Source organism: Macaca mulatta, chromosome 2 (assembly GCF_049350105.2).
Source record: "Macaca mulatta isolate MMU2019108-1 chromosome 2, T2T-MMU8v2.0, whole genome shotgun sequence".
NCBI lineage: Eukaryota > Metazoa > Chordata > Mammalia > Primates > Cercopithecidae > Macaca > Macaca mulatta.
In genome coordinates, this window is record NC_133407.1 from 84509703 (window position 1) to 84533484 (window position 23782).

Genomic DNA, 23782 nt, shown 5'->3' on the forward strand with positions numbered 1-23782 from the left:
CAAGTGATTCTCCCATCTCAGCCTCCTGAGCGCTTGGGACTACAGGCATGCGCCACCACAGCTGGCTCATTTTTGTATCTTTTGGTAGAGATGGGGTTTCACCGTATTGGCCAGGCTGGGAGAATTCTTTTTTTTTCTTTTTCTGTGAGACGGAGTCTTGCTCTGTTGCCCAGGCTGGAGTGCAGTGGCGTGATCTCAGCTCACTGCAACCTCCGCCTCCCGGGTTCACGCCATTCTCCTGCCTCAGCCTCCCAAGTAGCTGGGACTGCAAGTGCCCACCACCACGCCTGGCTAATTTTGTTTTTGTATTTTTAGTAGAGATAGGGTTTCACTGTGTTAGCCAGGATGATCTCAATCTCCCGACCTCATGATCTGCCCACCTCGGCCTCTAAAAGTTCTGGGCTTATAGGCGTGAGCCACCGTGCCTGGCCGAGAATTCTTTATATATTGTGGATACTAGTCCTTTGTCAAACATGACTCGCAAATACTTTTTCATCGTTCATAGCATATTTTTTTAATTCTCTCAAGTGTCTTTTGCTGAAGAAAAGTAAATTTTTATTCAAGTCTAATTTAACAGTTTTTTCATTCATAGATTGTGATATCATGTATGAGAACTCCTTACCTAAGTTTAAGTCATGAAGATTTTCTCCTCTGCTTTCTTCTAAAAGTTTTATAGTTTTAGGTTTTTTGTTTATGTCTGTGACCCATTTTAGTTAATTTTTGTATAAAGTTTTATATTTAGGCTGTGATTCATTTTTTGCTTATGGCAGATGGTATTGTAATACCATTTGTTGAAAGACTATCCTTCCTGCATTGAATTGCTTTTGTACCTTTGCCTAAAATTACTTGACCGTATTTGCATGAGTTTGTTGCTGAATTCCCTGTTTTATTGATCTATGTATGTTTCTCCCTTCACAAATACCATACAATCTAGAACACCACAGCTTCGCAGTAAGAAGCTTCTTTGCCTTTCTGTATAAATTTTTAGAATCAGGTTTTCTATATCTGCAAAAAGTTCTGGAACTTTGATTGGCATTAAATTTATACATCAGTTTGAGGGAGAATTGACATTCTTACTGTGTTGATTCTTTCAATCCATGACCATATGTCTACATTTATTTAGGTTGTCTTTGATTTCTTTCATCAGTATACTGTAGTGTTTAGCATCATGAACGTATTTTATTATATTTATACTTAAGTATTTTGATTTTTTATTGTGATACTACTTTCTAAATTTTCCATTTGTAAGTTACTGGTATATAGAAGTAAAATTGATTTGTGTCTGTGCACACATATGCATGTTCTGACCTTGTATCTTATGGCCTTGCCAAACTCATTTATTAGTTCTTAGTTTTCTTCTTTTATTTTTTAGGTTGATATGAGCAGCAACGTAGATACAAACAGATCTTCTAGCTTCAAATCCAGTCTTTCCCCCAAGCCAAGCTTCTAAAAATTTTAAAACATTTAGCACATGTGTTAAGTATGTCTGGAGGCAACAGATTGCTTGTTGCTTTCATCCTTAGTAACTTAAATACAAAAGTAGAAATTACTCTTGTATCATACTAACGATTTTAATGATTGATTGCAGAACTGTGTGAACTTTTATTTGCTTCTAATGACATTTCATGACAAGAGCATATGTATATACATATGCACAGGTATATAAATAGAGTACATAGAATAAAATAGAATAGAAAATATGGGGAAAATGTCTCAAATTTAGGGAGAATATTTTTTATTATTACTTCCTTCTCTATTAACATCTTATGTCTCCTCTATCACTGTCTATATTTTAGGTCTTTCCTTTTTCCCACAATCTACTTAAACTAGTCTTTTTTCTCCTTTAGCTATTTCAAGTACCATTGGAAGAGGAAGGACAATGTGGTGGACGTATCCTTGCACCAGAGGAGATTAAGACTATTTTTGGTAGCATCCCAGATATCTTTGATGTACACACTAAGATAAAGGTAAATTTGTATATGTTAGATTAATAATTTTTTTCAGATTGTACATATTTATTATGATCTTTGAGGTACTTCTGGTCAGCTAAATAAGTTTTGTACCTAAAACTTTGAGTCATTTTTCTGTGTTCCAATGCCTCATAATGTTTGTTGTTTGCTCTTGTTTGTTTTTTGAGATAGTGTCAACTCTGTCACCCGGGTTTTAGTGCATTGATGTGATCTCGGCTCATAGTAACCTCTGCCACCCAGGCTCAAGCAATTCTCCTGCTGCCTAAAAGTCCTGAGTAGCTGGGCACAGGCATGTGCCACCATCCCAGCTAATTTTTGTATTTTTTTTTGTAGAGATGGGTTTTGTCTTGCTGCCCAGGCTGATTTTGAACTCCTGACCTCAAGTGATCCACCCGCCTCGGCCTCCCAAAGTGAGGGGATCATAGGTGTGAGCCACCGTGCCCTGCCTTTTTTTTTTTTGAGATGGAGAATACTCTCTCACCCAGGCTAGCGTGCAGTGGCGTAATCATGACTTACTGCAACCTTGACCTCCTGGGCTCAAGTGATTCTCTCACCTCAGCCTCCCCTGAAGTAACTGGGATTACAGTTACATGCTGCCATGCCTGGCTAATTTTTAAAAAAAAATTTTTTGTAGAGATAGGGCAGGGTCTTGCTATGTTGCCCTGGCTGGTCTCAAACTCCTGGACTCAACTGATCCTTCTGCCTTAGCTTCTCAAAGTGCTAGGATTACAGCCTTGAGCCATTGCACCCAGCCGTTGTTTGCTGTTTTTTAATTTTCAGTTAATCCTACAAATAAGGAATTAAGGCTTTATAAAATCTATTCTGTAGAGACATGTTACTCCCAGTACTATTTTTTTAATGTTCCTATTGCTTTTGCTCTTGGGGTGTATATTTTTGTTTTGCTTTGGCTTGTTTTGAAAACTCTAAACTTCTAATGGACTAAGAGTTCATTTAAGTCTCTTCTCCATTTATAGGTAGGTAAATGCCAAAAGTATGTGAGACAATGCTGTCCTCTTATTAATGATTTTCCTTTGGTGAAGGGCCTGTGATTTCCAGGTGTCAGTCTCTTACAGTAAAATAATTCCTGGACAGATTTAGCTGAACTCTTAAACTACTTTTTAAGTAAGTAGTTTAGTTTTATTTCCTCTTACTTTATCTATGTAGTACTTGAGCAAAGTTTATCAGTTTTCTTTTCTAATTAACTCACATTAATGTTTATGCCACATTCCAATAAAAGAACCAATCCGAATTACAGGATGTTTTCAAATATATAAGATTGTTTTTTAGTATGCATTATAAACAAAAAATAGTAGATCTATAAATTATTAAAAATGACATTTACCAGTTGCTCATATTTTGTGTTTTAACGGTATTGCTGGTCATATTTCAGTTAATTTCTAGATCTGAAGAGAACTTGGAAGGAGTCTATTTAAAAAGCTTAGAAAGCTAGAGAGTTTCAGGCTAGTTAATCCTATTCCAATTAGGATTCTGAATTTCTGAAGAGGAAAGTACTTTTGGAATATTTTTTGTTTTAAAAGACTTACTGAGTGGCACAAAAGCAGAATGAAGGTCAAGTAGGTTTTGTGGGTTTTTTTGTTTTTTGTTTTTTGTTTTTGTTTTTGAGATGGAGGCTCACACCGTCACCCAGGCTGGAGTGCAGTGGTGCGATCTCGGCTCACTGCAACCTCAGCCTCCTGAGTAGCTGGAACTACAGGCATGCACCAGCATACCTGGCTAATTTTTGTATATTTAGTGGATCTGGGAGTCTGCCATGCTGACCAGGCTGGTCTTTAACTCCTGACCTCAAGTGATGCGCCTACCTCGACCTCCCAAAGTCCTGGAATTACAGGCATGAGCCACTGTGACCGGCCTGTCAAGTAGGTTTTTGTCTTGGTGTTTTGCCACTAAATTTGTGTGTCAATTTGAATTTGTGTCAGTTATTTAGCTAGTCTGGACACCCTTCTATGACAAAATGTGTTATTTTATGTTTGCAGAGTCATAATCTTAATTTAGAAAATCATATTCTTTGATTCAGTGAAACTTTGAACGTTTATCACCCTTTAGTTTTCTTATGTGTAACTTAATTCTTTAAGCTTCTTTTGTAAGATGGTACTTCAACTATTAGTTTTTCAGTTTTTTCTTTTTTTTCTTTTTTTTTTTTTTTGTCACCTAGGCTGGAGTGCAGTGGCCTGATCTGAGCTTACTGTAACTATTTGGTTTTTTAGCTGATTTCAGGTTTGTCAAATATTTAACCATTTTAAAGCTTATGTTCTTTTCTACTGTGAAACCAGTACGTGCTGTCAAACATTTGTAAAACTCAAGAGAAAAGGAAAAAGGGAGAGAAATACCCATAATTCCATTATCCAAATATGCCTAAAATTTTGGTTTATTTTCTTTGTCCTTTTAATACGTAGCAGTTTTTTTTTTCCTGTTTTAAATGAAACCAAGCATCTGTTGAGCATTACCACATCTACTGAGCAAAAACTTGGTATTATTGTACACATTTTAGAGATGTGAAACCAGTACACACAGAGAATAATTTTCTAGAGGCAGTCATCTAATAAACGCTGGATCCAAGACTTGAACCTTTATTTGTGTAACTTCAAAGTCTTTTCTCCTAACTACTAATGCTATTTTGCTTCTTTAAAATCATGCTGAGGTACATTCTTTTAGTATGTAAATGACACCGTGTAAATGTGTCTTAAATTTGTACAGTTTTTCATATCATCTCAATACAGCATTCCTGAAAACATTGGTGTCTCTATTTTATAATATCACATAGTGGTTAAGAATATGTAGTGGAAAAAACAGGTTTTTTTTTTTTCTCCTTTTTGAGATGAAGTCTTGCTGTTGCTCAGGCTGGAGTGCAGTGGTGCAGTCTTGGCTTACTGCAACCTCCATCTCCCGGGTTCAAATGATTCTTCTGCCTTAGCCTCCCCAGTAGCTGAGACTACAGGTGTGCACCACCACACCTGGCTGATTTTTGTATTTTTAGTGGAGGTGGAGTTTCACCACGTTGCCCAGGCAGGTCTCAAACTCCTGACCTCAGGTGATCTGCCTCTGCCTCTCAAAGTGCTTGGATTACACCACTGTGCTTGGCCTGAACAAAGCAGATTTGATTGAGTTTGAAGTCAGGTGACTTTAAGTGCTTCAGTTTTCCTGTTTATAAAATGGGATAATAATAACTGACTCATGAAGTTGGGTAAACTAATCTTCAGAAGTTTTGTGTAGTGTTAAAACTTTTTTACCCATTGTGTTTACAGCCAGTGTCTAGCATTTAGATTACTGTCAGTAAATGTTTACTGAATGATGGTCATGTTACCTTTAAATTTCAAAATCAGGACTAGCACTCAGTGTATTTTCTTATCTAAGTATTATGTAAACTACTTTAGTAGCCTCATTCTTAATTTGCTTCCAAGATCTTGTGAGCTGATGTTTCGAGTAAGATGAAAATATTTGAGGTTGTTATCTACATCTCTCTCTTTTCCTCAGTATGAATTTTTCTTTTTCAGGATTAAACATCATTAATCCTTGCTGTATAATTTTCTACTCTTAGCTGGGCACAGTGGCTCATGTCTGTAATCCCAGCACTTTGGGAGGCCGAGGCGAGTGGATTGCCTGAGCCCAGGAGTGTGAGACCAGCCTGGGCAACAAGGCAAAACCCCATCGCTACAAAAAATGCAAAAATTAGCTGGGTGTGGTGGCGCATGCCTGTAGTTCCAGCTCTTCGGGAGGCAGAGGTTGCAGTGAGTCAAGATCATGCCACAGCACTCCAGCCTGAGCAACAGAGTGAGACCCTGTCTCAAAACAAAACAAAAAATAAACCAATATTCTACTTTTACACAACTATGATGAAACAAAAGAGAGAGGGATTGATAGGAGTTCTTTTTTTTGTTGTTGTTGTTTTAATATATATATCTTTTCTTATTTTAGTGTAAGCCTCAAAGAATTGTGTACTTGTTTTAGGAACCCAGGTATGTTGGCTTACTGTGCAGTGAGCTCAGCAAAAGAGAAACCCTGGTTAAGATTAATTCTGCACTGTTACTACCTACTTAACAGTGCAGAATAAATCTTAACAAGGAAGAAAAGAAGTAAGTAGCTTAGCTTTCTTAAGCCCCATCTGTTTATGACTTCCCCACTTTTCTAATATTCTTGCCCAGGCTTTGGAATCTGCTTTGTCTTAGAACTGTAGAATTGTCCTTTCTTTTGGAGGAAAAGTTAAGAGAATCTTATGAGAATTTCTGATGTATTATAGACAAGGGGGAGGAAATACATCTCAGTCTCTGTCCTAAATTGTATCGGGCATTTTCCCTAGAAATGTTGTAAGAAATAGTGGTGTTATGAATAAAGCTATTGGGGACTCGCCTGCCAAACTGAGTCCCCCTTTCTAATGGGGCCGACTGTGGAATAACATGGAATCTGAGTCAGACAATCCTGAATTTGAATACTGGTTCACAGCTGTTTGAATACTGGTTCACAGCTGTGTGATTTGAGGAAAGTTACTTAATCTCTCTAAGCCTTAGTTCCTTTATTACTTAGTTCCTGAGCTAATAGCAATCTTTTTTTTTTTTTTTTTTTTGAGATGGAGTATTGCTTGGTTGCCCAGGCTGGAGTGCAATTGCATGATCTCAGCTCACTGCAACCTACACTTGCTGGGTTCAAGCAATTCTCCTGCCTCAGCCTCCTGAGTAGCTGAGATTACAGGCACGTGCCACCATGCTTGGCTAATTTTTTGTATTTTTAGTAGAGACGGGGTTTCATCATGCTGGCCAGGCTGGTCTCAAACTCCTGACCTTGTGATCCTCCCATCTTGGCCTCCCAAAGTGCTGGGATTACAGGCGTGAGCCGCGGCACCCGGCCTAAGACAGCAATCTTTAGTCAACAAGCATTAGGAATTAAAAGTTAACCAGAAACGGAGCAGACTATATTTCACAGTGCCTAAAGATGATTTTGCTTTCTTAGAGCAATGTTCTTATATAAGTATTTTACAGGTTTATGAATTAATACTTGTAAAGCATTTAGAGGAATCCCTAACAGATAGTTATGCTCATAAAATCCTCTATGATGTAGAAATAATTACTTTCCTCATTTTTCAGAATAGAAAATTGAGGAACATATAGCTTAAATAACTTGTCCAAGGGCACAGAAGTAACAAGCCCAAGAGCCAGTATTTAAACCTCAGTAGTCAGTGCCAGAATTCACTGCATTGTATTGCCCCAAGATTAGACTTATTTATAATATTTCTTCCTTTTTTTTTTCTTTCAAGTGCAATTCTGAACAGTTCAGTCTTCCCAGTTCTTGATGTGTGTGGGCTGTTAAAATATTCTTGCTTTGAGTTTACTTTTATGCTATTGAAAGTAGTTTTTCTCCTTTTTGAACTTTACTGAATCTACTAATACAGGACAGTGATTCTTAAATTATTTGTCTTTAGAATCCCTTTTCATTGTTAAAAATTGAGGAAGTTTTACTTATGTGGATTTTATATATTGGTATTTGCTGTATTCAAAATTTTAAAATATTATTTAAGATGTATTATTTTTTAACAGCTTTATTGAGGTACATCTTACATGTTTTTAAATTCACCTATTTAAAATACACAATTCAGGCCATGCCTGGTGGCTCCTGCCTATAATCCCAGCACTTTGGAAGGCTGAGGCAGGAATACCGCTTGAATCTAGGAATTTGAGACCAGCTTGGTCAACATAGTGAGAACCTGTTTTTGCAAAAAATAAAGAAGTTAGCTGACTATGGTGGCACATGCCTGTAGTCCCAGCTACTTTGGCAGGTTAGGTGGGAGGATTGCTTGAGCTTGGGAGGTTGAGGCTACAGTGAGCCGTGATTGTGCCACTGCACTCCAACCTGAGCAAAAGAGTAAGACCCTGTCTCAAAAAAAAAAAAAAAAATTTAAATATAAGATACAATTCAGTTATTTTAATAACTTAACCAAGTGGTACAACTGTCACCATAAATCCACTCTAGGACATTTTCACTACCCACCCCAAATAAGATGTCTACTTACAATTAATCTTTATTTCTACGCCCAGCCATAGGCAACCACTAATGTACTTTCTGTATCTATGATTTTGCGTTTTCTAGACATTTTATATCTTTAATATGTTATACATTGATACTATGTATATACACATAGCATATAGATATACTATTTGATACACTATATAGTGTAAATGTGTTTATATAGTATGTGGTTTTATATATATGGTTTCCTCTTAGCATGTTTTTTTTAGTTCATCTAAATGTAGCATGTTAGAAGTTCTTTTTTTCTGGTCAAATAATATTCCATTATATGACTATACTAATTTTTAAAAGTCTGTTCATGAGTTGATAGACATTTAGATTGTTTCCATTTTTGGCTATTATGAATAATGCTTCTGTGAGAGTGTGGTGTGCAAGTCTGTGTGGACATGTTTTCATTTCTCTTGAGTAGATACCTAGGAGTAGGATTGATGAGGTGTATGGTAGTTTTATATTTAAAAATTCTGAGAAAATGCCAGGGTTTTCCCATCATTTTAAAGTTAATTAATCAATTTAGAGATGTGTTCATGCCTAATTGCCCAGGCCGGCCTCAAACTCTGGGTCCCAAGTGATCCTCCCACGTCAGCCTCTTGAGAAGCTCAGACCCATCAGTTGTTATTTTCACCAGTAATGAATGAGAGTTGCAACTTCTCCACATTCTTGAAAAACACTTATCTTTTTTTTCTTACCTTATAACCATCCTAGTGGGTGAGGAGACATCTCTTGTGGCTTTAACTGTATTTCCCTAATGATTAATTATAAGTGTCTTTTCACATGGTTATTAGCCATTTGTATATTATTTTTTGTGAAATGGCTACTGTCTATAGCCTGTTTTTTGATTGGATTGTCTTCTTGAGTTGTAAGGCTTCTCTATAAATTCTGGATACGAGTTTTCTTGAAATACAAAAGTTTTAAATTTTGATGAGGTTCATTGTATTCATTTTTTCTTTTATGGACTGTGATTTCAGTGTCATATCTAAAAATATTTTTCCTAACTCAAGATTTTGAAGATTGTTTTCTTCAAAAGTTGTTTTGCTTGATGTGAGGGTTTAAGTTCATCTTTTTGCATGTGGGATATCTAATTTTATATTAATTCACTTAAAATATAACTAATTACATGGCAACACAAGTACCATTCTTTAAGAAAAATAATTTCCCGAACAAAAATAATTAGTAAGGGGAGTGGTGGTATTGTAGTTTTTTTACTGTCTGCCTTAATAAAAGACTGGTTTTCATATCTGCTTCTGCATTCAGTCTGTTGCAATATCACATATCATGTCGCTTCTAGAAAACAACTGTATACTTGTGAGAGAATGAGTGAAAAAGTCAAATAATGCTTTAGCAGTATTACAAAAATAATTTTAATCTCAGGGATCCCACTGAAAGGGTGTCCCAGCAGTCTTTGATGAAACTTTAGAGGGTCTTTAGTATAAGAGCTTGTCGATTGATGTCTACTTTAAAATCACTTAGAATTTCAATTAGGGCATATCATTTCTTGTCATCTCATTTTATCATCTGATTTGTTTATTATAAAGCTTTTAAATGTTCTTCTAAGTTTTTACAAAGAAGTAATATTTTAGAAAGACCATGAAGAATTAACAAACTATGCTTCATGGGCCAAATCCAGCCTATTGCATGTTTTGGTTAAAAAACATTTTATTGGAACACAGCCACACTCATTTATTCATACTTTTAAATTTACTGACCCCCTGTTAGAGATTACAGTTTTTAATGACTGATGTTAAATAAGATGCTTCAGCAGCAGGATTGAAAGTAGTTTTCTATAATTAATAACACCGATCAGCTTTATAGTTAATAAGAAAAAAATATTGAGTTATCACATCATATTGGAAAGTTAGGCTTATTGACTTTATATTTTAAAAATTATTTTTCAAAGGATTTTTTTTTTTGTAGTAAAAGTTAATTCCTTGTTGAAGAGAAAGAATGGGATGTTCATTATTTTACACATCAAATTCAGACACTTTGTAAAGTGCTTCTTTCCAACGAGTATCTCGGAAATTTTAAAAGTTGTATAAGGAGCTGTCAGGTTTAATTTTAAATATTTCAACTCGTGCTATTTCAGGATGATCTCGAAGACCTTATAGTTAATTGGGATGAGAGCAAAAGCATTGGTGACATTTTTCTGAAATATGTAAGTATTGTATTTCCTTTTTAAGTTTTCAGATTAAAATATGATCTCATCAAGGACTGGCAAGGAATGTAATTTACCTATTTAAATGTGAGAGGTTTTAAAACTTTGACATGATTGTGTTTATAAAATATATTGGAAATGTTCTTTGTCTTCTGAAACATGCCTTCTATATGCAATTTAACACCTTAATGGCTCAAGATTATTAGAAGAATGCCAATTATCATGCTGTACTATAATTGTTTTAGTATGTATCAAGTTATTTGCCCTTCATAAATGGCCACAGATTGTATTTTCATTTTATATATTATTTAATTTTCATTTTAAGTTCAGGAGTACATGTACAGGTTTATTACATAGGTAAAACTGTGTCATGGGGGTTAATTGTACAGATTGTTTCATCACCCAGGTGTTAAGCCTAGTACCTATTCGTTATTTTTCCTGTTCCTTTCTTTCCTCCTACCCTCCACCTTCCAAAAGGCCCCAGGTATGTGTTGTTCCCCTCTATGTGTCTATGTCTTCTTATCATTTAGCTCCCACTTATAAGTGAGAACGTGTGGTGTTGGTTTTCTGTTCCTTTGTTAGTTTGCTAAGGATGATGCCCTCCAGCTCCAGCTGTGTTCCTGCAAAGGACATGATCTCGCATTTTTTTTTTTTTAAATGGCTGCATAGCATTCCATAGTGTATATGTACCACATTTTCTTTATCAAGTCTATCATTGATGGGCGCTTAGGTTGACTCCATGTCTTTGCTATTGTGAGTATTGCTGAATTCTACCAGATGTACAAAGAAGTTTTTATTTTTCTCCCTTCTTAGTTGATAACACTTTTTGCTGTCATGTCTGTTTCTATTTAAAGGCTTCTAATGAACTGCCTCTTACTAGGATAAGAACCACACAACTTAAGTTTTATAAATTTATTTCGACAAGGTTCTATGAATAGAATTTATATGTTTCTTTGAATCTCTTTAAATAGGATTTGTAAGTTTCAGTGCCTTGAGCACTGGCATTTATACTTTTATTTTTTGAGGCCTCTAACTTCTTACCTTACAAAATAATCTCTTAGGTGTTTTTTCAGTTTGGTTGAGAATTAAAAATTTACAAATTCTTTTCTCATTTTTTTTTTGATACTTTTTAATTTTGTCAATCAGCCAACACTTTTTCTTGCTTGCATTTTTGGGTAATATAACTCGTCTTTTAATGGCGGTTTGGATTTTTGAATAAATACCATGCTTTTGGAATCTACATAGATCAGCTGTAATTTAATTAATATTTTTTAAACTCATAGACGTTTTCTTTATCATGTTTGTATCAATACAATAAGCTTTAACATATCTTTTGTTTTTTTTCTGGGTGTTTTCATGTTTTAGACTGTATACCAATTGATGTATTTTGTTTAGCATTTCTTTACTGAGAAATTTATGAAATAAATTCCTATATTTAATTTGAGACAAAACTTACTTTAAACTTTGTATCCAATATTTCAGATTGTGACTATTAATTATTTGACTTTAAGTTACATTGTCTCTAAGGGTGACAAATGCATAACAAATAATGTTTTCTTCCCTTTTCTTTCTAGTCAAAAGATTTGGTAAAAACCTACCCTCCCTTTGTAAACTTCTTTGAAATGAGCAAGGAAACAATTATTAAATGTGAAAAACAGAAACCAAGATTTCATGCTTTTCTCAAGGTAATGTATATTTCTTTCAAATAAAAATTTGAGAATTATTTCTGAAGTAATTCACTAAAATTATGAAACAATGAAGTAAATTTTAACTTTAGTAAAATGTATCTATTAATAGCTGTTAGTTTTAGTTGTACTTGTGGGTGACCATGATGTTTAGCTTTGGAAAGTTTGTTATATTCAGTGTTAGGTGCCAGGAGGTGGTTGAAGGAATAAGAATGTTATATGTGGCCTTTTTTTTTTTTTTTTTTTTTTAAGTTGTGGCCAGGTGCACTGGCCAATGTCAGCCTGTAATCTTAGCACTTTGAGAGACTGATGAGGGAGGATTGCTTGAGGCTAGGAGTTTGAGATCATCCTGAGCAACATAGTGAGACTCCCATCTCTACAAAAAGTTTTTGAAAAAGTTTTATGTATTTTAGTTTTCAAAACACCTAATGATTTTCCAGTGAGATTTGTTTTGCTTTCAATGATTTTTTTTCTTATCAGTTCCTTACTTTGTTTATTTAATGGTATTAGCATAATTAATATTATTAAATGTGCTTTTTCTTGTGAATGATGTAGACTTAAGAGAAATTTAAGGTGAGATATATAGGAGTGTGTAGAGGAACTCACTTTTTATGTAAGATGTTAACCACTGGCTGGCCAAGAGGCCATTTCAGGCCCTGGAAAATTATTCAGCCAAGTAATATACCACAGAGAAATTCCACCTCTTCTCTATTAGTTTTGTATCAGGGACACTAATGATAAAGTGTAATCCAGTAAAAGTAGGGCATATAATCTTTGCAGAAAACCTTTTTTGAAATTGTTGAATAAATTTTTTTCAGATAAACCAAGCAAAACCAGAATGTGGACGGCAGAGCCTTGTTGAACTTCTTATCCGACCAGTACAGAGGTTACCCAGTGTTGCATTACTTTTAAACGGTACTTGTCTGATCTGTTTCAAACTACGTCAGATATTTTAACAGAATTGTTTTTTCCAAAAAAGTTGAATTTCTTCTCATTTTTAGAGTTTCTTAGATTTCAGCATTAAAGTTTATATGTGTTTTACTTTATGGATTATCTTAAAAAAATAGTCACTGGTGCTACTAAAATTCAGCTTGGCCTGAAATATTTTATTTGTTGATTAGTAGTATATATTTTGTCTTTTCATTTAAAAGTTTTCTTAATATTTCATGGTGTGTCACTAATTCAAAATCATTTTACATCCAAGTACATACAAAATTTGCCCACAAAATCACGAGAAGATAATTTGTACGTCCCAAGTTTTTGTAGCCCGTTTTTGAATTTTAGTAAAGTTCTATATACTTGGCTTTATGCTTACTTTTTTTGACCTTAGATTGTTCAGAGTACTCTTGAAACATACCTGTTTATTCTAGAACTGAACTATAGATATCAATAGAAGGGAATTTTATAGCAGATAATTTGTATGCATAAATTTTGCCTGTGGTAAAAAATGTGTATATATATTCTATTTAGCTGGCTAAGGACAGTATCCATTTTTATTTTATTCTTAAGTATGAAAACAAAATTATAGCCTGTAATTCCAGCACTTTGGAACACTGAGGGTAAACCTGGGAGTTGGAGACCAGCCTGGGCAACATACAGGGACCCAGTCTCTAAAAATAATTAAAAAAAAAAAAGGAGGATAACTAAATTATAAACAGGAAAAAGTCTATAATAAAATATTTAATTCCTAAGCTAAATCTACACTAATATTTACAGCAGACAAGGAGGCAAATTTTGTGACTGTTTAATCTGTTATTTTCTGTAAAAATCTTGGTTAGTATGTGAATTATAGTACTAACTAAAAATTTGACTTTTTTTTTGTTTTTTAGAGTTACATAGTTGAGAATTACTGGCTTTTAAAAAGATTTGTCCACTATTTAAAACTATTCTGATTTACAAATTATAAGGAGAATATATGAACAGACTTCAGGTTTCCAAAACATTGTGGTTTTCTTCTAATTTGCATATCTTCATTATTGTTTAAGTACTTGTAGAAATTCATAAACATTTAAATAAAATGATTTCTAGGCTTTATTACTATTATTCCACATGAGAGATTAGGTGGACAGTGGTACTAGATTAAACATAGATTTGATAAGAATATGCCAAGGATGGCACAGGGAACACAAATAAACAACCTGGATTAGAAGAGTCAATGTGTTAAGTATAAATCTCTAAGGTACCAAAATCTGTGCTTAAAGATAGCAGATGCTCTCTGTGATGTAGCCAGGGGCCCCAGTATGAAACACAAAATACATTATGATTTCTGAGCTTATTGAGGATCATGTGTTTTCATTTAGCACTATGGAGAAAGTTTGAGGACTTTAGGAGTCCCCAAGTATTACTTGAAGGGATTGGAACAGCAGTGTAAGAAAATCAGGATTACATATTCTGAAAATTTAGTCAGTAAAAATGGAAACCTTAACAGATGTGTAATAAGAGAGCTTTTAGGGAACAGTGCTTAAAACTTTTTTGAAGTGAAGATTGAATATTATCTTTAAAAATTAGCTATATCAAGATGGACAGCAGTTTAGTCTTAGATGAGAAATCACTGAATTTTTTATGCATGGAAAAACATTGTGTTATTACAGATCTTAAGAAGCATACAGCTGATGAAAATCCAGACAAAAGCACTTTAGAAAAAGCTATTGGATCACTAAAGGAAGTAATGATGTAAGTGCATTATTTTCAATTTTTGATCGTGCCTTAGATTTCGAATGGAATTGATAGAAAACTAGAATCATAAATAGGAAAGTATCAATAGCAAATTTTTGTAAAATGTCTAAATTATTTTTCTAATAGTGTAGTTACACATTAAAATGAAGTGTTTTAAGAATACATTCATTAATCAAAACATTTATTTCTGAAGGTATTAAACTATTGTGCACAGAGAATAATAGTTTAGAAACTTGAAAATGTTACAAATTCCCTAATAGACATTTTCTTCATATAACTCTAGTCATAGCTTGTTTCTGTCTTCATATTAATGTGGATTGCCCAAATGTAACTTGAGAATGTGACCACAGTGAAATTTAAAGGTTTATAATACTTTTTCATATTAATTTTTAAACTTTTTGTTTTCTACCTAGAGTTCTGTGGAATTGAATTGGCAAGATTGGTTGGAAATGTATTAAAAGTATAAATTCAATGAAATTGATCTGGGGAGTTTGATCATAAACTTAGGCTGCTTACTGTAGGTCTAACTTGGAAGCAGGACTGATCAGAAATGTTAGGAGCAGAGTGGAAAACTCTCTTGCTATTGGCTGTTTCTGTTTCGCCTCAGAGAAGGTACTTTAAGTGGACTTTATATATCAGTGTATTTAATAGATTTAATTAATTTCTGAGATTCCAGGGTGCTTCTGTATGAGAGTTTCTTAAAAGGCTTCCAGAAGGGCTCTTACGGAGAAACTTCACTAGCTCTAGAGAGGAGATTCAGCGGAGACCTCTCTCTCATTCTCTTATTTGAGACAATAATGCTCAAATTAGTTATTAGCAGCTTTTGTTGTTGCTGAAAGGGTTATGTAAACAGGTGTCCCAAGACTCCCTCAGATACCAAAATCTGCAGGTGCTCAAGTCCCCTACAATCAGCATCTGCAGATATGGAGGGCCAAGTGTATATACTTTTTTTAGTTTTGTTTTCTTTTTTGCTTATGTATTTTGTACGTTCACCAGCCAGCCATCATGCTTTTGATTTTTTTCCCCTGGGACCGGGATAACGGTATTGAGACTATTTTTTTTTTTTTTTTTTTTTTTTTTTTTTTTTGAGACGGAGTCTCGCTCTGTCGCCCAGGCTGGAGTGCAGTGGCGCGATCTCGGCTCACTGCAAGCTGCGCCTCCCGGGTTCACGCCATTCTCCTGCCTCAGCCTCCCGAGTAGCTGGGACTACAGGCGCCCACAACCGCGCCCGGCTAATTTTTTGTATTTTTAGTAGAGACGGGGTTTCACCGTGGTCTTGATCTCCTGACCTTGTGATCCGCCCGCCTCGGCCTCCCAAAGTGCTGGGATTACAGGCGTGAGCCACCGCGCCCGGCCTATTGAGACTATTATGATGGCAATTCTCTGTAATTTTTTAACACCTTATGGTTTAAAATACTCTGACACACATTATTTACCTTGATCTTTTCAACCAACTTTATGAAGTAGGCAGTCATTATTTTCATATTTTTATAAAAGAAACTGAGATGTTGTTACCTGCTCAATTTATCTGTTTGGAGTGTAGAATACTCTACAAGTGGCTATGCTATTTGTTATTTATATATAATATATTTTGGTAAGCAAAGATTATAAAATAAGTAAGGAAAAGTAGCAAATGATTAGTCATTTGACCTGTTGCCTTCTTTAGAATAGTGTCAAGCTGGCTGCTGGAGGGATAATGGGCTGAATCAGTAAGACATTATTTAAGTTTCTTGTGAACTTCTATTTTTAGTATATCCTTACCCTAAGTGCTTTTCTCATAGATTTTCAATAAATGTTAAATTATAGGAGCTAATATTTTAATGTCAAATTGTGATGCTGATTTTAGAAGCCTTATAGAACTTTACCAGATCTAAATTCTCAAGATTCTTGAACATTTAGCCTAGAGATTTAATGCTTATTATGGTTGATTAAAACCACCGTAACCTGTCAGATGCAGAAAATAATGACACAGCACCAATTCACTAGTCCTTGCCATTTAAGCAAACTAAAAAAACCTCTAAAATTGGATTCTAGCAATATCAGTTATACATGCTTAGATTTTCAATATTTGTTATAGATATTTGTTTTTAGTTACTTCAAATATGGCTTTTTTCTTAAAATACGCATATTTAAAATATAGTTTGATTAATTTCAGCACACATATGCTCCCATGAAACCGTCACTATAATCAAGATGAGGAACATTTCCATCACCCCCAACATTTACTCATGCGCCTTGGTAATCTCTTTTTCTGGCCCATCCTGTTTTACCCTTCCCAAGGCAACTGTCTATCACTGTAATTTAGGAATGCCTCAGATACTGCGGGTTAGGTTGCAGACCGTGACAATAAAGGAAATATCCCAATAAAGCAAGTCGTGTAAATTTTTTCATTTCTCAGGGCGTATAAAAGTTATGTTTACACTATACTATAGCCTGTGAATTGTGCAGTAGCATTATGTTTAAAAATTAATGTACATACCTTAATGAAAAATTATTGTTAAAAATGCCAACAGGCGGGGCGCGGTGGCTCACGTCTGTAATCCCAACACTTTGGGAGGCTGAGGCGGGTGGATCATGAAGCCAGGAGTTCGAGACCAGACTGGCCAAGATGGTGAAATCTTGTCTCTACTAAAAATATAAAAATTAGCCAGGCGCGGTGGTGCGTGTCTGTAATCCCAGCTACTTGGGAGGCTGAGGCAGGAGAATCGCTTGAACCCAGGAGGTGGTGGTTGCAGTGAGCTGAGATTGCGCCATTGCACTCTAGCCTGGATGACAGAGCAAGACTCTGTCTCAAAAAAAAAAAAAAAAAGAAAAAAGAAAATGCTAACAATTATCTGAGGCTTCAGTAAGTTATAGTCTTTTTGCTAGTGGGGGATCTTGCCTTGATGTTGATGACTGCTTACCAGGGTGGTGGTTGCTGAAGGCTGGGATGGCTGTGGTAATTGTTTCTCTCTCTCTCTTTTTTTTGTTTTTGTTTTTGTTTTTGAGACAGGGTCTCACTCTGGTCACCCAGGCTGGAATGCAGTGACACAGTCTCAACTCACTGCAGCCTCCACCTCCTCCCACCTCAGCCTCTTGAGTAGCCGGGATTATAGGTGTGCACCACCATACCCAGCTAATTTTTATGGTTTTTTGTAGAGATGGGGTTTTGCCATGTAGCCCAGGCTGGTCACAGACTCCTGAACTCAAACGATCTGCTCACCTCAACCTCCCAAAGTATTGGGATTACAGACATGATCCACCACACCCGGCCGGCACTTTCTTAAAATAAGACAGCAGTGAAGTTGGCCATATCAGTGGACTTTTCCTTTCATGAACGATTTCTCTGTAGCATGCAGTGCTGTTGCACAGAATTTAACCCATATTAAACTGCAAAGTTGGGGTCAGTTCTCTTAGATTTTTACACCATGTTATCAACTAAGTAGTATTCTAAATCCTTTCTTGTCATTTCAACAATGTTCACAGGATCTTCACCAGGAGTAGATTCCATCTCAAGAAACCACTTTCTTTGCTTATATGTAAGAAGCAGCTCTTTTATCTGTTCAGGTTTATGAGATTGCAGCAATTCAGTCCCATCTTTAGCCTCTACTTCTAATTGTAGTCCACTTGCTATTTCTGCCACATCTGCAATTCCTTCTGCAACTGAAATCTTGAACCCCTCAAAGTCATCCGTAAGGATTGGAATCAACTTCTTCCAAACTATTAATGTCGATATTTTGACCTCCCACTATTGACAAATGTTCTTTTTTTTTTTTTTCCTTCGTTTTAATTTGTACCTCCTTCTTGGCTGAGCTCTGGCTTTTGGTTTTGTCTCCCTCACCTCTCTGCTGCTGACCACTGCAGGCTCTCTGAACCTTGACAGTTACTTCCCTTGAGGTCTCTACCCATGCCTCCTATCTCTCACTCTCAGTTTTACCTGCCCAACGTAAGGTCTTAAATGGCAACCCAGATGGTGAATGCTTTCCAGTAGGTTTTCTTTTTCTTTCTTTTTTTTTTTTTTTCTTCAGTTCAAGTTTAATAGAAACTGCAAAAGATCAATTGGCTTATGCCCTCTAATGATACAGCATGCAAACCAGTGGCCTGCCCCACAATACAGCTCACGCCATTCCTACCAACGGAAGAAACGCCGGCCTCTGTAACCCCTGTAGGAAAGGCCTGCTTTGTAACACACCATATCTCAGCTGAATCTAAAGTCTAGTGTTTTACTTATGAAAAGAAAATAAAAGAGAGGTTTTGTTGTGGCTGTCCACTGCAGCCTGGAACTAAAATATCCCAGTGCTCACTTCTACTTGGAAAAATACTCTTTGCTCTTTTGGATATCATCCAGTAGGTTTTCAATTGACTTAGTGATTCTTGTGACTCTTCTGATGGATCTGTTCTATCTGTGGCAGCTATAGCCTTATGAAAAGTGTTTCTTAAGACTTGAAAATTGAAATTACTCCTTGATTCATGGGCTGCAGAATTGGATGTTGAGCTGACAGGCATGAAAACAAAATCTCCTTGTACATCTCCATCAGAGCTCTTGGATGACCAGGTATATTGTCAATAAGCAGTAATCTTTTGAAAGGAATATTTTTCTGAGCAGTAGGTCTCAAGAGTGGGCTTAAAAGATTTAGTAGGGCAGGGTGCAGTGGCTCATGCCAGTAATCCTAGCACTTTGGGAGGCCAAGGTGGGCAGATCATTTGAGGCCAGGAGTTTTAGACCAGCCTGACCAACATGGCAAAACGCCGTCTGTACTAAAAGTACAAAAATTAGCTGGGTGTGATGATGCACGCCTGTAATCCCAGCTACTCAGTGGCTGATACACGAGAATTGCTTGAATCCAGTAGCTGGATGTTGCAGTGAACCGATTGTGCCACTGCACTCCAGCCTGGATGACAGAACAAGACTCTTCTCTCAAAAACAAAAAAGAAAGAAAAGACAATTTAGTAAACCATGGTGATGTGCTGTCATCCATGCTTTGTTGTTTCATTTATAGAGCACAGACAGTCAATTTAGCATAATTCATAAGGGCCCTAGTGTTTTCAGAATGGTCAATGATCATTGGCTTCAACATAGTCAGTCACCCCTAACAAAAGAGTCAGCCTGTCCTATGAAGCTCTGAAACCAGGCATTGACTTCTCTCTAGCTGTGAAAGTCCTAGAAAGCACCTTCTTCTACTGGAAGGCTGTTTTGTCTACACTGAAAATCTGTTGTTTAGTATAGCTACCTTCTTCAATTATCTTCAATTATCTTAGCTAGATTTTCTGGATAACTTGCTGTAGCTTCTCCATTAGCACTTGCTGCTTCACCTTGTACTTTTATGTTATAGAAATAGCTTCTTAAACTTCCATGAACCAACTCTGCTAACTTCAAACTTTTCTTCTGCAACTTTCTTACCTCCCACAGCTTTTGCAGAATTGAAGAGAGTTAAAAACTTGTTCTGAATTAGAGAGGGGCTTGTTCTGGATTGTTAAGGCTGGTCTGATCTTCTGTCTGGACCACTCAAACATTCTCCACATCAGTAATAAGGTTGTTTTACTTATTATTCATGTCACTGGAGTAACACTTTTCATTTTTCTTCAAGAACTTTTGCATTCACAGTTTGGCTGTTCGGTGCAAGAGGCGTAGCTTTAGGACTATCTCTGTTTTCATCTTGCCTCTCTTACTAAACTCAACCATTTCTAGCTTTTGATTTGAAGTGAGAAATGTGTGACTCCTCCTTTCACTTAAATAGTTAGAGGACATTGTAGGATTGGCTATTACTTTCAATATTGTTGTATCTCAGGGAATGGAGAAGCAAGAGGAGAGAGAGGCGGGGGGGATGGCTAGTTGGTGGAGCTCTCAGAATACACACACATTTATCAATTAGGTTTGATGTCTCATCGGCATTGTTTGTGGTGTCCCAAAACAATTACAATAGTAACATCAAAGATCACTGATCACAGCTCACTGTAACAGATAAAATAATAATGAGAAAGTTTGAAATATTGAGAGAAGTAGCAAAATGTGATAGAGACATGAAGTAAGCACGTACTGTTAGAAAAATGACATGATAGACCTACTTGACACAGGGTTGCTTACAAACGTTCAATCTGTGAAACAACAGCATCAACAAAGAAAAAACACTGTATGTGAAGCACAATAAAGTAAAGCACAATAAAGTGAGGTATGCCTATATGCACTTTCTATGATTTGATACACATGGAATATTTTGTCTGGCTTTTTTTTTTTTTTTTTTTTACTCAGCATAATTACTTTGAGATTAGTCCTTATTGTTGCTTATTTCAATAGTTAATTTTCTTTTATTTTCCATTGTATGACTATATCACAGTTCATCCATTTTCATGTTGTTTCCAGTTCTTGGCTATTCCAAGTAAAGCTGCTGTGAACATTTGTGAACAAGTTTGTATAGACATGTGCCTTCATTTCTCTTGAATAAATTCCTAGGAATAGGAATGGCAGGTCAGATAGTAGGTTTTTCCTTTTTTTGGTGGAGGGGGTGGTATCTCATTCTGTGACCCAGGCTTGAATGTGGTGGTATAATGTTGGCTCACTACAACCTCCACCTCCCAGACTCAAGTGATCATCCCACCTCAGCTTTTTGAGTAGCTGGGACTACTGGTGCTGTGGTACCACACCTGGCTACTTTTTTCTTTTTTTTGTGGAGACAGGGTTTCACTGTGTTGCCTAGGCTGGTCTCAAACTCCTGGAGTCAAGCAGTCTGCCTGCCTTGGCCTCCCAAAGTGCAGGAATTACAGGTGGAGCTACTGCACCCAGCAAGGTGTATGCATTTCTAAGAAACTGCCGAACTGTTGGCAAGACGGTTGTATTATTTTGCATTCCCACCAACAGTGTGTGGTGTTCCAGAGTTTCCACGTCCTTACCAACAATTGGTATGGTCAGTGATTTCATTTTTTATTTATTTTTGAGATGGAGTCTCTGTCACCAGGCTACAGTGCAGTGGCGCGATCTCGGCTCACTGCAGCCTCCGACTCCCTGGTTCAAGTGATTCTCCCGACTCAGCCTCCGAGTAGCTGGGATTACAGGCACATGCCACCACTCCCAGCTAATTTTTGTATTTTTAGTAGAGACGGGGTTTCACCATGTTAGCCAAGATGGTCTCGATCTCCTGACCTCATCATCTGCCTGCCTCGGCCTGTGATGGGATTACAGGCATGAGCCACTGCTCCCGGCCTATTTTTTACTTTTTTATTCTTTCTTTTTGAGATGGAGTCTTACTCTTTTGCCCAGGCTGGAGTGTAGTGGTACAATCTCTGTTCACTGCAACCTTCCCCTCCCAGGTTCAAGCAATTCTCCTGCCACAGCCTCCCAAGTAGTTGGGATTACAGGCACCCGCCACCATGCCCAGCTTAGTATTTTTAGTAGAGACGGAGTTTCACCATGTTGGCCAGTCTGGTCTCGAACTCCTGACCTCAATCTGTCCACCCTCCTTAGCCTTCCAAAGTGCTGGGATTACAGGTGTGAGCCACCACACCTGGCCTGGCCAGTCATTTTAATTTGTGACATTCTAATAGATGTTTGGTTGTCTTTCCTGGTGGTTTTGATTTGCATTTTCATGACAAATGATGTTAAATGTCTTTTCATGTGATTGTTTGCTGTCGTATTACTTTCTTTGGTGATATGCCTGTTCAAATCTTTTGTCTACTTGAAAAAAAAATTGTTTTTTTTTTTCGTAATTGAATTTTGAGAGTTCTTTATATATTTGAGTTAAAAGACTTTTTTAAAAAAAAAAGATACATGATTTGCAAATATTTTCTCCTAGTTTCTGGCTTGCTTTTTTCTTTTTACAATTTCTTGAAAAAATAAGAGTTCTAGATTTTTAAGTCTAATTTAGCAAATTTTATTTTAATGGATTGTGCTTTTATAGTTTTATCTAAGAAATATTTGCTTAACCAAAGGTCACAAGGATTTTTTTCTTATTTTCTTTAAGAATGTTTGTGGGATTAGTCTTTAGGTAAAACTCATTTAGGTCTATGATCCATTTTGAGTTAATTTTTGTACATGGCACATGGTATAGATTGAAGTTCATTTTTTAAAATATGGAAATCTATTCTAGCAGTGTTTGTTGCAAAGAGTATCCTTTCTCCACTGAATTGTTTTTGTACCATTGCTGAAAGTCAGCTGACCATAAATGTAAGGGTTTATTTCTTTACTCTCAGTTCAGTTTCATTGATCTGTATGTCTGTGCTTATTCCAGTATCACACTGCCTTGATTACTGTACTTTAAGTTTTGAAATTGGGAAGTATGTGTCTTCCAACTTTGTTCTTTTTGAGAATTGGTTTCACTATTCTGAGTTCCATAAATTTGGCATGTAGCTTTTAGGAGCATCTTGTCAGTTTCCGAAAAACAACAACAACAAAAAACTGTGGGGAATGTGTATAGGAATTTTATTGAATTTGTACATCAATTTGAGGAGTATTATCTTAGCAATATTATTATTATTTTTTGAAACGGAGTCTCGCTGTCGCCCAGGTTGGAGTCCAGTGGCATGGTCTCGGCTCACTGCAATCTCCACCTCCTGGGTTCAAGTGATTCCCCAGCATCAGCCTCGCGAGTAGCTGGGACTACAGGTGTGCACCATCACGCCTGGCTAATTTTTTGTGTTTTTAGTAGAGATGGGGTTTTATCTTGTTGGCCAGGCTGGTCTCGAACTCCTGACCTCGGGTGATCCACCCGCCTTGGCCTCTCAAAGTTCTTCGATTACAGGCATGAGCCACCGCACTTGGCCTATGTTAGCAATATTAAATCTTCTGATTTATGAATATTTCCATTTATTTACTTTTAATTTCTTTCAACTGTATTTTGTGGTTTTTCAGAGGATAAGCTTTGTGGGTTTCTTGTTAAACTTATTCTTAAGTATTTTATTCTTTTTGATGCTATTGTAATACAAAAATTAGCCAGCCATGGTGGTGTGGTGTGTGCCTGTAGTCCCACCTACTCAGAGGCTGAGGCAGGAGAATCGCTTGAACCAGGAGGTGGAGGTTGCAGTGAGCCAAGATTGCACCACTGCACTCCAGCCTGGGTGACAGAGTGAGATGCTGTCAAAAAAAAAAAAAAAGTCTTTCAAAATTGTCAAAATACATTTTTGCTTGGAATTAGTAGTTAGACAGTTTTATGTTTGTTGCTGCCAAATGTTTTAAAGTCATGGAGCTTTAAGTCCAGCCTAAATTGAAATGATCTTCATGTAATTCTTTGATATGTGAGATTAAATTAATATTATTGATTTAATAAAAACAGCTGTATCTTCTGAGTTATTTACAA

At 36.3% G+C, this 23782-nt stretch overlaps 1 protein-coding gene across 8 annotated transcripts in view; it reads left to right on the top strand.

Moving 5' to 3' along the window:
* The window catches only part of ECT2 (epithelial cell transforming 2), a 71888-nt gene that overhangs the window by 21449 nt on the left and 26657 nt on the right, over positions 1 to 23782 (top strand). For all 8 annotated transcript variants that reach the window (XM_015131611.3, XM_015131613.3, XM_028843859.2 and 5 more), the window contains 5 exons: positions 1848 to 1967; positions 10087 to 10155; positions 11730 to 11840; positions 12659 to 12755; positions 14432 to 14513. In XM_015131611.3, coding sequence (XP_014987097.3) covers positions 1848 to 1967; positions 10087 to 10155; positions 11730 to 11840; positions 12659 to 12755; positions 14432 to 14513 — 479 coding nt within the window. The remainder of the gene's footprint in view (positions 1 to 1847; positions 1968 to 10086; positions 10156 to 11729; positions 11841 to 12658; positions 12756 to 14431; positions 14514 to 23782) is intronic.